Genomic DNA, 15,965 nt, shown 5'->3' with positions numbered 1-15,965 from the left:
ATGGACACAGGAGTTCAGATTACATTCCACTTCCCTGAAAGATTTCTCTTTTCTCATGTTTCTTTCTTTGCTGTTTGAATTGTCACAAATTTGAAAGCGTTTCAGTTCTCAAGCACATCCAATTCATACACAAGAAGCTATGCTCTTAATGGACCATAAGGACCTCCATTTCAGAAACATTCATACTCTCTGGCAGTCTAGCACCCGCCCTGACCTCAGCAGTTTATCTCTTCATCCAACTGACAGGTTCCTGCGGCTACCTTGCCATGCCCACTTCATTTACATAAAGTAAATTTAACAACACTGGCAATTCTTTGAAACGAAGAATTTAATTACATAAGTCCTCTCAGTTAGGCATCCCTCTGGTTATCTTTATTAACAGACTCTAAGTAACTTTGCATCATTTAAATACCCTCCACTGTGTATCAGCTGGTAGAGGCCCAGAGGGAAGGTGGACCTGAGAGATAGTGGCAGTTAGGCAGGCCAGGAACTAACTGTATAGCCTCCCTGACCCAGCTAAGTGAAGCTCTCAGTATCTTTGGGAATATAACCAGTGAAGCACCAATGGCAAGTGAGTATTTCTAACTTGATGATGTATTTATTAAACCATGAATTGCAACAACTTTTGTTTTCTTACCTAACTGAACAAATGAATTGAGAAGTACATTGATTTCAGTCTGGTGGATGGGTTTTAATAGGGCTAAGCTGGTAATGGGAGCTAAGACAAGAGTTGCACAAGGCAACCCACCATTCCGGGCTGAATCACAGTCTCCCAGAAGGAGACATTGCTTCCATTCTAAGCCTAGACAGAATTAAGGGAATTGTATCAAGTATAAGTAATATCTTTGTATATATAAATATGTTACTTTGTTTGGGCTATGAAGAGACTTATTTCTAACCTAAAGTTAGTAGTGAATGTTAAGGGAGATTTGTGGCCTTGCTTTTTCAAAAGTATACAGTTTCGCCTGCTGAAAAGAGACAATCTGTGAGTGATCATGACCTCTGGAACTGTGAGGGGTTTCTTTTGGTGGAACTGTTACTACAAAACTAAAAACTAAACAAACAAAAACCTTCTAATTGGTTTAAATGTTCTATGGCTGGGTGAATCTAAACTGGTGTGTGCATTAAAATAATTTCCATGTATTTTTAAAGTCATTTAAAGTAGACTTGTTTTGGGGGCTCCTTCTGGGAATATTTTAAGCAATGTTCTCTCAAACACAGTGATTCTGTGTTAGAACTGCAAGGGTCCAGGAGGTAGATGAGGAGCTGGTGTGAAGTGTATTTGCCCAGAGGCATAGCTGTGATCTGGGTCTGAGTGAGCAGAAAAGTTGTGCAGAGCCTTCTGTGGGATGCAGGGAGGTACAGAGCCTTCTGTGGGATGCAGGGAGGTGCAGAGCCTTCTGTGGAATGCAGGGATAGGCAGAGCCTTCTGTGGAATGCAGGGATGAGATCCAGACTCCTCAGCAGATGTATTGAGGCAGAAGTTAAGAACACAGGAGCAATGAATAGCAGAGCTTAATGTGGAAAACATTAAGGCAAATCATTGTCTCACCCGTGGCTTCATCTGGAAAGTATGGCTGTTGGTACCTGTCTCATAGCAGAAGGCTAAGCAAAGTACTAATGCAATGTCCTCTTCCCAGAAACTGAAACAAGGCAAAAATCTGTTTATTGTATATTAAGAATGACCATCATAGTAAGTATCGATGAGTGCCACTAAATAGATTCTAGCTATAGTAATCGTGACAGACTGGAGAGCAAAGCTGAATATATGCTGAATAGAATGACATATCGTCTGTTTACCATGGCTCTAGGCTGCTTCCATACCTTAGTGTGCAAGAATAGAGCTGCAATAAGTGTGACATGTCGGCATCTCCGGTGCGTTGATTTTGCATCCTTTCAATGTACAGCCACTAATAGAGTGGCTATGTAATATGTTTGAGGAAACTCCATACTGTCTTCACAGTAACTGCAAAAATCTGTGTCCCTACCAACTATTTATAAGAGTTACATCATTTACTCCAAGTCATAACACTTGTTATTTTCTTTCTTCCTTCCTTCCTTTTTTTTTTTTTTTTTTTTTAAGAATGGTATTCCAGCTAGCACAGGGGCACATGTCTTACAGCTAGATCTCTGTGAGTTCAAGGCAGTCTGGACACAGCACTGTAAGCCAGACAGGGTTATACAGTGTGACTCTATCTCAAAGCAAGATGCTGGCAACAAAGCTCCATGATTCAGAACTCTTGTAGCTCTTCCTGAGGACCTGTGTTCTATCCCCAGTGCCCACATGGCATCTCACAATTGTCTATAGCTCCAGTCCTAGGAAATCTGATGCCTCACTTAGCCTCCACCAGCACTAGGCACATACATACATCAACAACAACAACAAAAAACACAAAACAACAACAACAAAACACTCATACCCATAAAATAAAAACAAATAAATCTTTGTGGATAGCTGTTCTAGCTGGAGTGAAATGGCAAGTCCCTGATGGTAACTAGGGCTCCTTCCACACAATTGTGGCCTCTATTTTTTTTTTCAAGAAGCATCTGTCCAGATAATTTCTCTACTTTTAAAGAGTTCTCTGTGTTTTTAAGTATAGAAGCTCTTTGTGTGTTCTACATAGTACTCTGTCAGATGAATAGTTGACAGATTTTGTGCCATTCTGTAAGCTGTAGTAAATGCATTTTAAATAATTTGCTTGCCTTTTCTTTTTTTTTTTTTTTTTTTTTTTTTTTTTTTGCTTGCCTTTTCTTTACAGGCCATTCTCCTATAACTACCACCCTTACGCCTTCAACTTTAGATCACCCAGAAGAATATTCAACATCATTGCCAGAATTGGGTAGGGCCTACATTTTTGCATAACACATTTCCATGGTTAAGAGCACTTGTTGCTCTTGCAGATGGCCAGGGTTCCCAGCATCCACATGGCAGCTCACAACTGTCTGTAACTCCAGTTCTAAGGGATCTGATGCCACTTCTGGCTTTCATAGGCACCAGGGCGCATGAAGATACACATACACACACGCAAGCAAATACGCCCATAAAATAAAAATAATAAAAGTATTTTTTTTAATAACCATTCGAGCTGGGGTGAGATGTCAGCTCCCCATGGGCTATGGGAAGCTCATTTTAACTAACTTTCCTGTCTTTTGTATGCAGGATCTCTTACTATATCACCCACTCACCTGGTATCTTTAACTGTACATTTCAAAAAGAGCATCCAGTATCACTGACATTATTTGGTAGGTTCTGTGCTTTTATACAACAGGTTTCTAGACATTGGTATCTTATTTGAGTCTTCAATAAGGCAGATCTGCAACATCTTCTGGGGTCAACTAATTAACACTAAAATATTGACCAGAAATATCCCACGGCTTCCTCCAGGGGTAGGCTAGTGAATTTCTTTCCCTTGGCTTTTTAGTTACAGGATTTTTTCCTGCAAAGAGAAGCAATCATATTGTGCACTGAAGAAATTTTTTTAAAAAAAAAAAGGTTAGAAAAGCAACATGAGCAAATACAACCCCTGCTTCTCAGGAAGCCTGTGTCGGTGAGCAGTGCTTGCTGCTCAGTGGAGGAAGAAGTATGTCAGTGCTCACTGCATAGTGCACATTACATTTTACTTAAAAGTTCATGGTGAAGCTGAGCTGACTTTCAAAGGCTACAGTAAAGAGCAAGAAATCACAGTGAGTGATTTGGTAACAGTTTCTCATCATGGCTTTCTGAGGATTTGTTCCTATTTCGAGGTGGAAATTTGTTCTAAGAGTATCATAAAAGCAGAACCTCAGGCCACCCTACTGCTTGATGACTTCTACCATATCCCCAGAATAAGATGGTATTCTGGCCAATGCCTAATGCAGAGCTGTGAAGGGACCTGAAACATTGCCCATCTTGCCCTTCATTTTCTTGCCCCATGCTCACCTCAGAAGTCTGGGGAGACAGTTCTAACCCTCATCTCCCCCACAGATATCTCCTGAGATGTTACATCAGGCTCAAGTTCAGCAACTGGCCGAGGTTCCTCTAAGGTGCTATAGAACAAAGACACTGCTCAATTTCAGCAATGAACTTGACAGAATAAAGAGAACCAACCCACTCAACTCAGGGAAGAAAAATTTAGTGCTTGAAAGTGTGTGTAAATAGAGTAAAGGGGCTCTGCCTAGTTGTTTTTCCTCCAGCTCAGGCTGAAAGTGAGATCCACTTTGAGTAAAATTTAGCCTTTGTCCTATCAGTTTACCCCATCTCTCAGGACCTCACTTTGTCAGTATTTCCAAGCAGTTTCCATTCAGATAGCAGTCATGCATGCATGCTCAGTGCTGTTAGGAACCCTTGGAACTAAAGACTCTACTTCACTGAAACTATCTCAAAAAAAAAAAAAAAAGAAAAAAAAAAAAAAAGAACGGCTTCTATTGCCTCTGGCTAAATAGGATTATGGTGTGTATCTAAACATCGTGTGTATTTGTTACAAGAAAATGAGACGTTGTGCCGGTTGTGGTAGGATTTGTTGGAGGAGGCAGAGGCAGGAGGATCATGAAAATACTGAACCCCAACCCAAGCTCCAGTCTAAGTCTTATGCATTTGCTTCCATTATTCTACAAGTTCTTTGCAATATGTAATCCATCTTCAGGTGAAAGAAACAGGAATTTAGAACATTTTGAAAACTTACCTCTAGCCAGTGAGCAGCAAAGTAGTATCCTCATACTCAACAAATGCTCCATTCCCTCCCCCGCACAAAAAAGTCACTTTTTTCTTCTTTGGTTTTTTTGAGACAGGGTTTCTCTGTGTGGCTTTGGAGCCTGTCCTGGAACTAGCTCTGTAGACCAGGCTGGTCTTGAACTCACAGACATCTACCTGCCTCTGCCTCCCGAGTGCTGGGATTAAAGGTGTGTGCCATCACTGCCCCTGGCAAGTCACTTCATTTTTTTATCACCATCAAATATGCTTAAGATAATGTTCACCATCTTTGCCATCCTAATTGTTCAGTTTACCCAGAGTGCTTTATATTCATCACCTCTGTCTGTTTTTAGAATATCTGTGTTACTCTGAAAAGCAATCTTAGGTGTATTACCAGTCAGTCTCCTCCCATGCCCACAGCACCACAACGACTGCTAATTTTCTTTCTACTGCTATGGATTTATTTATTTTGCGAATTTCAGGTAAACAGAGTGGTACAACGGGAAGCATTTGTGAGGATTGTTTCTCTTAGGATAACATGTTTATATGTGCATATTGGAACATGAAGTATTCATTCCTTTTTTATGCCTGGAACTTATACTCCATTGAATGAATTAATCATTCATCGACTGACAGAAATTTAATAGAAATGTGTATATTTGGGCTCTTGTGAATCTGGTTGCTGTGAATATTCATATGGTACTTTGTGGGGGAGGGGGCACACATGCCACTATTAACAGAGGTAGAATTATAGAGTCATAGATATTGCATTTCGTTTGCTGAGTTGACCCCAGACTTTGCTCACAGGACCTGTACTGTTTATGTTTCTCCCATGAGGGTGTAAAAGTCCCAGTTTCTCCAGATCTTTACTCACCCTTGTAATGTACATCTTTTGAATTGCTGATGGTCCTTGAATTACCCTGGGGTAATATACTCTGCTGCAGTGAAAAACATGAACCTGATACATGTAGGCTACTAAATCTCACAGCTTCGGCCAGCCTCCCTTATATGTGTTCAGAGTGCTCCTGTCAGCTTACAGTTGGGCAAAATCATCTAAAAGAAGCCTATTTAATGTACAATGTTGAAGGTCTAGGATATTGAAAACTACAGAAGGTAAAAGATGTATGCACATGTATGTCCATGACATTTTCTGGTAATAAGCATGAAAAGTATTAAGCCAATTCACACTACTTTCGCAGACTGAATGGCCATGTAGCCATTTCTGATTTGTGCTTCCCTAGTGACTAATGACGCCAAGCAATGTTTAACACAGTTTTTGGCCATTTTTATTTCATATATTCTTTGGGGAGAAATATCTATTTAAATGTTTTAAATGTCTAAATTTTTTCATTGAATAGTTGTAAGAATTCTTTGTATATTCTAGATGTCATCTTATCAGACACATGACTTGAACATATTTTCTGCCATACTGGGATCATCTTTTTACCTTTGATACTGTCCTTTTAATGTATTTTTATGAACTCTACTTTCTATTTTATTGCTTTTATTTATGATGTCATATTCGAAGAACCATTTTCCAAAATTCAAGGTTATAAAGTATATGTCTCCATTATCTTCCAAGAGTGGTATTATATTCTATATGATAATTAAAATGTACATGCACATACTATGTGTGTATATATCTTCAATAAAATTTGAGTTAATGTTCTTATGTGACATAAAGAAAAAGTACTTTACCTTTTTTATATGTGGATATAACAGCTATTGAAAATACTACTTTTTCCCCATTGAATGGCCTCCAGCCAGTCAGTCATAGATACAAATTAACTTATGGACTCTCGATCCTATCCCATTGATCTTTATATCACTAGGGCAATTTCACACTCCAAACACTGGAATTTTTGTTCATTTGGTTGGCTTTTTCTGTTTTGTTTTTGTTTTGTTTTTTGTTTGTTTGTTTGTTTTTTGTTTTTTGTTTTTTTTTCCCATGAGTTTTCACCTCAAGAAGTTTGGATGTTCAGACTGTGTCCTTGGACACTGCTTTGACTATTTGGATCTCTTCATTCATGTGTGTTTTCCATTCTGTTAAAACACTGTACATACATACTCATTTAATGTGGTCAATGATTATATGATGTATACACTATTTGAAAATCTCAATCTTGAGTGACGAAAAATGCAGACACCTGGCCTTAGTGCCCCGCCCCACCTGTCCTTAGCTGGATTCATTTGCCTTTAGGTACCTTTACTCCAGTCCATGTGCTCAGTGTGGCTTCCCTTGTCACCCAATGATATTCCAGGCTTGGCTCTTCTTCTTACAATTGTGAGTTTGTCCTGCTTTCTTTCATAGGGGGAAGCCTTTAGTGAAGGTTCACAGTCTATCTTCCCGCAATTAAGCCGCCTCTAAACCCATGAGGAAACCCTAACTTCTTACTCTTCTGTAATATGGCCAGTCTTTGATATGGCCAGTCACATCGTGATCATATTCAATACTTAAAATGGAAGAAATTAAATTTAAAAATACAAAACAAGATGAATACAACTATCTATTTGAGGTCACCAGGACAATGGATAATGACACTAAAATTTGTAGCTTACTAGGAAAAAATATTACAGAAGTTTACCCGGTTGCCTTCCCTCTTGAACTACTTACTCTTTTGGGTTCATGTCTCAAAATCCTTCTGTCAGGCAATGGAACAATGTGCCTACAAAATAAGTGGGATCTTGCACGGGAATGTGAGTAGGCGTGATGACTTAAATGGGTTTTGTACTTAAATGTCCATGCAGTCTAAGTCTGTTGAAATCCAAAACCAAACATGACTCTCTGAGATATCACCAGAAGTATAGTCACTTCAGAGCTGGAAAATCAAGCCACTCATCCTGTGCCTCTGTTGTATAGATGTTCTGAAACTTCCACCAAGGGGCTTGTAATGAAATTGTCTTCCGCTGGCTCTTCGCCCGCGGAGCACCCAGTCACTTCATGTTTATTCCCTTTCTCAACTTCTGTCTTACACAGGTTCTGTCAGACCACATACAATGTCTCTCAGTGACGTGACTACCACTCCTGAATCCCCCATCTTCACACCGACACCGACATGGAACAACTCCTCTAGAGGTTTGTTGTATTTTCACCTACTCTCACTGGAGTGGATACTGTGATGTAGATTTCCTCAGTGGGATCCCATGGTGACTGTAGGGAAACCAGACCCATACTGAGAAATGCAAGTCAAGCAGCTGGGTTCCTGCTGCTCAGAGGCTCTGATGCAAGAAATAACACTGTGAATAAAAGAAATTGCAACTAGGAAAGTACACAAATGATAAATGTGACCCAGAAATAGGGAGGGTGTAAATAAAGGGAACCAGGATCGAAGGCCTTACACAGTCTGGAGCAAACCAGACTAGCTCTTCTGTGCTGGCCGGTTTCCCTTGAAAGAATTGCCTTGAGGGACCACCATGCCATTAACCTTAAAAGAATGCCAGTCATACTTGCCCAACAGTGTTTCTCCACAGATTAAATAGGAGGTAAGTCAGAGCCTATGCCTAAAGCCAGACAGACTCCAGGTGCCTGCAAACTGATAACCACCTGTGTGTTGAGATAAGGGTAAGCCTGTGGCATAGTTGCTTGTGTGATCTCTCTCTCTTTGTCTAGTTTTCTATAAGGAAGAAGGTAGATGGTCTGTTGTGGATAGAGCTTAGGGAAGGCACTCCACATTTAAAATAGAACCACAGAAAGACAAGGGATGGCTTCAGGGTCATGCGTGAGTTGGAATTATTGAGAATTATCTCAATGAATTCAATGAATGAAAGCAATAGGTTTCAGAAGCCAAGGAAGAAAAATTAGGCCAATTAGAACTGTTCTTTGGGCTCATAAATCTAATTAACAATCTCACTGAAGAGTAACTTCAACATGAAGCCAGCATGATAATGTCAACTGAAAAACACTTAGAGCCCATGGTAGACACACAGTGCTACTCTACATGTGTTCTATAAAGGACAGCTAGGGTGGTGGCACAGGGCGTTACTCATTTTCATGCATCAGTTAATAGTCAAACAACCACCCAGATATATAAAAATTATAATTCTCACTTCTCTGGGGGAAAAAAAACTGTAAAGCATAGAGAAATTAAGAAACTTGCTTAAGAATGCACACAAGCAATCAGCATCCTGTGGTTGAACAAAATGTCTATATAAAGATGGCAAGCTTTGATAAACTTTTATTATTTGGATATATTTTGCTACTCTCCAGGACTGAGAGTTCTAGAGAGTAGCAAAATATATCCAAATTCTTGGCTGTGTGATACCATGTCATGCGAAACAATTATTGGTAATAGAAACGGAGACTTCAGCTGTAGGAGTGTGAGGGCTTCATGGGTGAAAGGGCAGCAAAGAAAAAGAATTCTGTGGTATGGACTGGTGGCAGGAGACTGACTCTGTTAGGACTTTGAGGAAACTTCCAGAACCTTTTTCAGATGGGAAAACTGATGGAACCACTGCCAAATGTTCAAATGAAACACAGTAAGCATTTGGATTCAGATACAGGCCATGGCATAAATCTAGAAGATTGATAGCAGTTGGGGGCCTCTTTAGGCTGCAATAGAGAATAGAGTGTGTGGAGTATTGGCTGAGTCTCTGTTGTTCTCGCCATTTTCATGTTTCCGTATCACGATGGCAGTTATCAGGTGCTCCTCTCACACTTCCTCACACCCTTCCCCTTAGTTAATGAGCTGGGTGGTGAATACTTGCTAGGTATTAATTACTTTTCTGCTGCTAAAACAAAGTACCATGACCAAAATAACTCATGGTTGTTTTAGGCTTGTGATTCCATGGGAGAGTATCCATGTGACAGGAGGCATGAATAAATCACACCTGCAACTGCAAATACAAAGGAGAGAGAGACATTAGAAAGTGAGGCAAGGCTGTAATTTCCAAAGCCTGTCACCAAGCTTTGTCCATCTAGGCTGCACCTACCCATAACCTCACCAGAGAGTTCCACCAAGAAACAAGTGCTCAAATGCTCACTCAAATCAACACTTCAGTGTTGGAAAGTGATAAATAACTCTGCCCCAAAATGTTTACAGATAGGAAATCCTTTTGGCACTGGACAAACAATTGGTGTGTTCTTCCCTGGGGAAGATTATCCCTCCCATTCCCAGCATTCCTCGGTTGCCTATAGTTCTCTGAAAACATATATACAAGTAGAATTATATAGATTCAACAGGTAAAATTTAGGAATATATGTGTGTATATATATATATATATATATATATATATATATATATATATATATGTGTGTGTGTGTGTGTGTGCATGCAATAATATTTTTTTTAAAAGTGGCCATGAATTTGAAGAGCAGTAGGAAAAGGTCCATGGGAGATTTTGGAGGGAGAAAGGGAAAGGGAAAATGTAATTAAATTATAACCTCAAAAAGAAAAAGGGAAATTTATAGGCAGAGCTTTTCTGTGTCTCAGCAGCTTCTCCCAAATAACCATATAATGAACTGATATTAATTATAAGTGCTGGTAAATAGCTTAGGCTTGCCACTACTAGCTCTTGCAACTTAGCCCATTTCTATTTATCTATGTGCTGCCCCAAGGCTCATTCACCTCATCTATGAATGTCCCATGTTGCTTCTTCTGCATCTGGCACACAACTCCTCTGAATCCACCCTTATCCCTCCCAGCTTTCTCTCTGCCCTGAAAAATCCTTCCTAGCTATCAGCCAATCAGCTTCTTATTAACAACAAGAATAAAACATTTTCACAAAAGGATAATTCCACAGCAAAAACCCTGTAATTTCAAAACTTTTTTTTTTTTGTAAAGACATAACCTACTTATTATTCTTACTAACTTTGAAAACTTTGTATTTCAGGAAGAATTGTGCACAATACTAATGAGCCAGGTATGTTGGTGTGTGTTAATGAAATGTCAACCATTTCATTTTAAAATTGTGGTGATTTTGTTTTATATACCTAAGAAGTGACAAGGGTCTGTGTAAAAGAGAAGAATATGTGTAATTAACTTCAGTGACAAAAGCAAATATTCCTGATTTTGAAGGAAAAACATTTTTGACTTTGGAAGTAGCAATACATGATTTGACCTTTTATATTTCTAAGTTATGTTTTTGTATTTTTTTTATTGACCATGGACATTTGAGAAAATCTCTTCATTTTTAAAAAAAGCTGAGTGTTCCTCTTCCCATTAATTAATTGGTCTCATATAAAAAATTAATAGAGACCATCCCTGTCTCAGTCCTAATTCACCTTTGGGCATTTTTTTACAACCTCCTTTCTAACTAATGTCATGCCTGCTGCCCTTGGCTGCTGTGTACTGGCATGGATCACTAGTATTTTCTTCACTACCCTGTAGTTCTCAACTCTCCCTTACTACTTAGCCAATGACCACATTTCAAGTTGGAGAAGAGATGGATTTGAGAACTTTGTCTGCAAGCTATACTTTGTAAGCTATTTTTGCCTTTAAAATTAATGATATGCATTAAGACAAAAGTTGGACAAATGAGAGTGTTATTTTATCTGCATGTCTAGCCCTTGGTTGTTGACATCATTGATCAGCACTATAAATATTCTGTAAAAATGGAAAGTCTCTCCAACTTAATTGTCTTAAGTTGCTTCATTTCCGGTATGCTAAAGTTTGCAAAAGTATTTGTCGCTGTATCTGTGAGTGTGCAGGGAGTCGACCATAACAGGGCAATATTTAGAACTCAGGACTCTGCTTTACCATTGTCTGACTGGGCAGCTTAGCCTCATTCACTTGATGTAAGCTGTTTATGATACTTCCCTTCGAGGCCTGTGAATCTGTGATCCATTTCATACCTTTTAATACATAACACATTGTTTTCTCTCATACTGTCCAAACCCTCAGGGAGTTTGTAGATTTCCTCAGTCAGTGCCAAGTACCAACAAACTCTTGTCTGGGTTTCTGCCTGAAAAAGAACACTGAACTTGGCATCAGAACTCCAGGATCAGAGTTAAATGTTAATTCACTGTGTAGCTGAGATGCATAAAATTCCAGATTCCCACAAGGTTACTGTCAAAATCCAAAGTTTTTAAAGATTAAATGTGAACAAAACTATGACGTAGTAATGCACTTTCTGTGAGCAAGCAAGGTCATATCACCCTGTTTGGTTTTTCAAATGACACAGTTGATCTTTCCATTTCTTTCTTCTCTCCTGTAGTGACTATAGCCATTGTTTTGGGGTTGATCGCTGGTATAGTTGGAATTATCCTTCTCATTTATTACTTGATCAGCCTAATAACAAAGGTAAGAGTTCCATTTTGTTTAAAGTTCCATGTAAACAAGTTTGGGTGGCATATTCTTCAGGGTACAATTGAACACAAAGAGAAGCAAAATGTTGTAAAACTCCATCCTTTTTAACTGGACACATAAAGACACAAAATCCTCAACTGAACTGTTTTTTGCACTTGACAAATTTAAGGTGATTCCTGCATAGAAATCTATTCACCATGTCCCCAGTGACTGGCTCCACAAAATTCTTACATAATATGATTTAACAAATTTACATATATATATATATATATATATATATATATATATATATATATATGAGCTAGTTAAGTTGCTACTTGTATTTAATTTGTGAATAAAATGTTTAAGTCAATGTCATACTTACATTTAAAACTTTTATTTATTTCCTTTTTTAAGATTTATATTGTAAGTGATATTGCAAGCGTGTGTGTGTGTGTGTGTGTGGGTGTGTGTGTGTGTGTTTGCATGAGTTTGTGTGCACCGTGTTTAAGCAGTTGCCTCCAGAAGCCAGAATTGATCAAATGTGCCACGTGTGGGTGCTAGGAACTGAACCTAGGACCTCTTCAAGTGCAGTAACTGCTCCTAACCACCGAGCAGTCTCTCCAGCTCTACATCTACTTATTTCTACTCTCACTGTTTCTAAAATAAGTTATTCAAAATCCACCCATGAAGTTTCACCATGTGAATTTTTAATTATTAAAGCTATTTTTAAAGACACACACAGCACTATACTTTCAGGAATTATTTCTATGATTTGTTAAATATGTATTCAACAGCATTCTAGAGCATATGAATTTCTACCTAAGACATGTAAGACACAAACTTCGTGTGTGCATTTATGATACTGTCTCTAGATCTATAACACTACATCCTATATCCCAAGCATCAAGTCATGTAAGATTGACAGCTGGGCATTTAGCATCTCCTATTTTTAACCTCCCCCTGATCATTCCATGATAACTATGATTTGTATTATTTTGACAGAATTAGAGTGGTGGCCATACTATGGTAGCAGGGTGACTAAAAATGACAGGAAATCTACACAATTTCTTTGCTTGGATCTTCAACTACTTTTACAGGCAACTGCCATAAACATTCAGATCTAATACTTATTCTCATTATTCAATGTTAATGTGTCTTCCTTAGTTAAGTCAATCAAGGTCACTCATTTCATTATTTATTAGTAATTCAGCTGTATGTTAGTTTATTGGTGCTTGATTGTTATATAAGACATGCTGAATATGAAATGACTCCTTCATCTGAAGTCTATACATTATAGACAAATCATTCTCTGAGAAAATATGTGAAACCCTGAAATATTGAATTGGCAAAATTCAAAGAATATTCTCTCTTTATACAAAGAAGAATTTGAATCTGGGTAACATGACTGTGGAATTCTACTTCATTAATTTTTATTTATTTCCACATTTGCTATTTGCTAGAGAAGAGAATATGGAAAATTCAATCTATAAAGTAGTATGACCCCTGTTGAATTAAAATACTATTTAGAAAAGCAGACATAACGGCGGGCCAGTGGTGCAATGGATAACACGTCTGACTACGGATCAGAAAAGCAGACATAAATTACAATTAATGAACTGGACACAGTGGCCCACACCTTTAATGCCAACACTCAAGAGGCAGAGGCAGGTGGATCTCTGTAAGTTTGAGGCCAACAACTATAGAGAGAGTTCTAGGACAGCCAGGGCTACATAGTAAGACTTTGTCACAACAAAACAAAACATAATTTGAGTCAACATTCATATGTATCTATGAAATAGGGGCTTTCCACAGCAGAATTAGACTATATAACTTTCACAAAAAGAAAAGCAGTTTATAAAAAAGTGTTTTTATTTGAGGAATTTATATTTTCAGGGTATCTTTGACTTAGAAAATCCTGTTTTACGTTTGTTTCTAGAAATGTTCAGTTGACATACCCAAGAGTGAAGACACAGATGTGGCACCAAGTCCTATTGAACAGGTTAGTGGTAATTCTCTATTGTCTTTTGTATTTTGGGGAAAGGAATGAATTGGTGAATTCTGTCTTTCTTGGTCATGGGGAAGCAAACCAACTGGACTCACCAATGCTAATTCTTTTTTAATGTGAGAATTTGAGAATTGCTAGCTTTAAGAGTCTCTCCTAGGTAAAGTTTTTTTTTTTTTTTTTTTTTTTTGTTTGTTTGCTTGCTTTTGTAAAATTCTATAAGTGAAAAAGAAAAAAGATTCTTTGGTGAGCTCCTTAGTTCCAAACCTGCAAAGCAATGCATGTGAGAGACCCAGCAGTGGCTCAAGTATGATGGTCTAGCTGTGGAGACAGCCAGCTTCCAAAGCACACCCCACCTCATACCACCCCTTAACTTACAACCTTGAGAAAGTTACTCTTTACTTCCCCCAGCACACAGAAGATGAGAGAAGCTGATTGTGGATTGAAGGGTAGCCTTGGCTATGAAGCAAGGGTCTATGTGGAGTGCACATACATGCCTGTTAGCAAGCATCAGCAATTTAGACTCCATTCCTGAATGAGCTCTTTCACTCCTGCTCTCACTTCCATACACAGATGCTAAGTTAGTATACACACAAAAGATTGATTTCAGGGTATTTTGTTTATTCAGAAGAATATGGCCCCAGGGTCATTGTCTGTTTTCAAGAAAATTTATCACCAACCTTAAAGGTATGCTTGGCAATAAACCAAGCATAGTGTCACATACCTTTAATCCCAGCACTCCAGGAGATAGAGGTAAGTGGATCTCTGCAAATTCAAGGCCAGCCTAGCCTACACAATGATTTCCAGAACACCTATGTCTATGTAGAGAGACCCTGGTTCAAAGAGAAAAACAAAAGTGAGAAATTTTTACATCTTACAAACAAAATATCAGTATTCCCTCTGTGGGGAAAAATGTAGAATTTGCCGATGCTGGGGGGCGTGGGATGAGTGGGGAGTGTTCTCTATAGCAATGAGAAAACCATCCAGACTATCCAAGTGCTGAATGGCCCCTGTACAGTTTGTCTACACACACAGCCTTGGTATCAGTCTGCTTGTACAGTTCTTAGGAAATTTTGCCTGATGCAAAATACTGCTAGGTAGCAGTACATGTTGGAAGAGAAGTTGCTCAAGAACAGTGAGTTAGAATGCTCAAAATCAATTGAAGCTTTTCCCATAATTATTAATATTCATAACAGGTGAGTCAAATTTTAGGCTCATTATTTTCTCATATTTGTGCAGGTTAATATTCCAGGTATAACTGCGAATGGAGTTACAGAGTTCAAATGCCTCCCATAAGAGATGTAAGAAAACATAAAATCATTAAAAATGCTTTTAGTCCTTTCTTTATGAATACTGTTCCAAACTGATGCTACAGCTGAAGGTCTAAAACGCCATGATCTGTGGTCTCCATAGGAACCAGGCATCTTTAGGGATGAGCAAGGCAAAGAGTGTTTAGCTTCCTTGCAATTGGTCATGACTTTGGCTTGGTGGGAAATTTCTAAAACAAAAATACCCTCCAATGTAGCCACATGAAGGATATTTTATAACACTTATATTCAAAGACTATGCCAAGAATGTAGCATCCCGGCATTTATTGGCTGCAATGATCTCATGTTGTTCCAAATATAACTGTGTCCTATTTGATTGTTTTGCACTCATCCCATCCTCGTACAGATCATTGTTCAAGAAGAACAAGCCAGTGTTTGAAAGACCTCAAAGAAAATGCAAGACTTCGGTCAATGGAAAAAGTAACACAAGAATCAGACATTTCAGTAAATTATGTACCTTCCTGACCTATTCCATTATAAGAGAAAATGTCACCATTTTAAGCTTCATTAATCCATGCTGGGGGTGGGAGTGGGAGGGGTATCTCCTTTCATTAGTGACTATAGATGAAAAGTTTCCTTGTATGCTTGATTATATATTGATGAAAAGTTTTGCAAATAATTGACTAGAAATTTTGCTCCAAAATTTCAGTTGAGTTCATTAAGTCCATTAAGACTTATTAGATGCTATTAAAATTTGTTCATAATGTTATCATCAAAATGTTTATACTAGCTCCATGAAA

At 38.4% G+C, this 15,965-nt stretch overlaps 1 protein-coding gene across 1 annotated transcript; it reads left to right on the top strand.

Annotated features, from left to right (window-relative positions):
- Window positions 1–485: 485 nt before the first annotated feature.
- On the top strand, window positions 486–15,720 carry LOC127237534 (glycophorin-A-like). Its single transcript, XM_051205880.1, has 6 exons — window positions 486–571; window positions 7,647–7,745; window positions 10,499–10,528; window positions 11,822–11,907; window positions 13,832–13,894; window positions 15,572–15,720. Exons 1-6 carry the CDS (start codon window positions 565–567, stop codon window positions 15,602–15,604), a joined length of 318 nt encoding a protein of 105 aa, XP_051061837.1. The 5' UTR covers window positions 486–564; the 3' UTR covers window positions 15,605–15,720.
- Window positions 15,721–15,965: the final 245 nt, after the last annotated feature.

The sequence above is a fragment of the Phodopus roborovskii genome, unplaced genomic scaffold (genome assembly GCF_943737965.1).
Source record: "Phodopus roborovskii unplaced genomic scaffold, PHOROB, whole genome shotgun sequence".
Classification (NCBI taxonomy): Eukaryota; Metazoa; Chordata; class Mammalia; order Rodentia; family Cricetidae; genus Phodopus; species Phodopus roborovskii.
The sequence above is the reverse complement of the archived record's forward strand: the minus strand, read 5'-3'. Positions and strand labels throughout refer to the sequence as shown.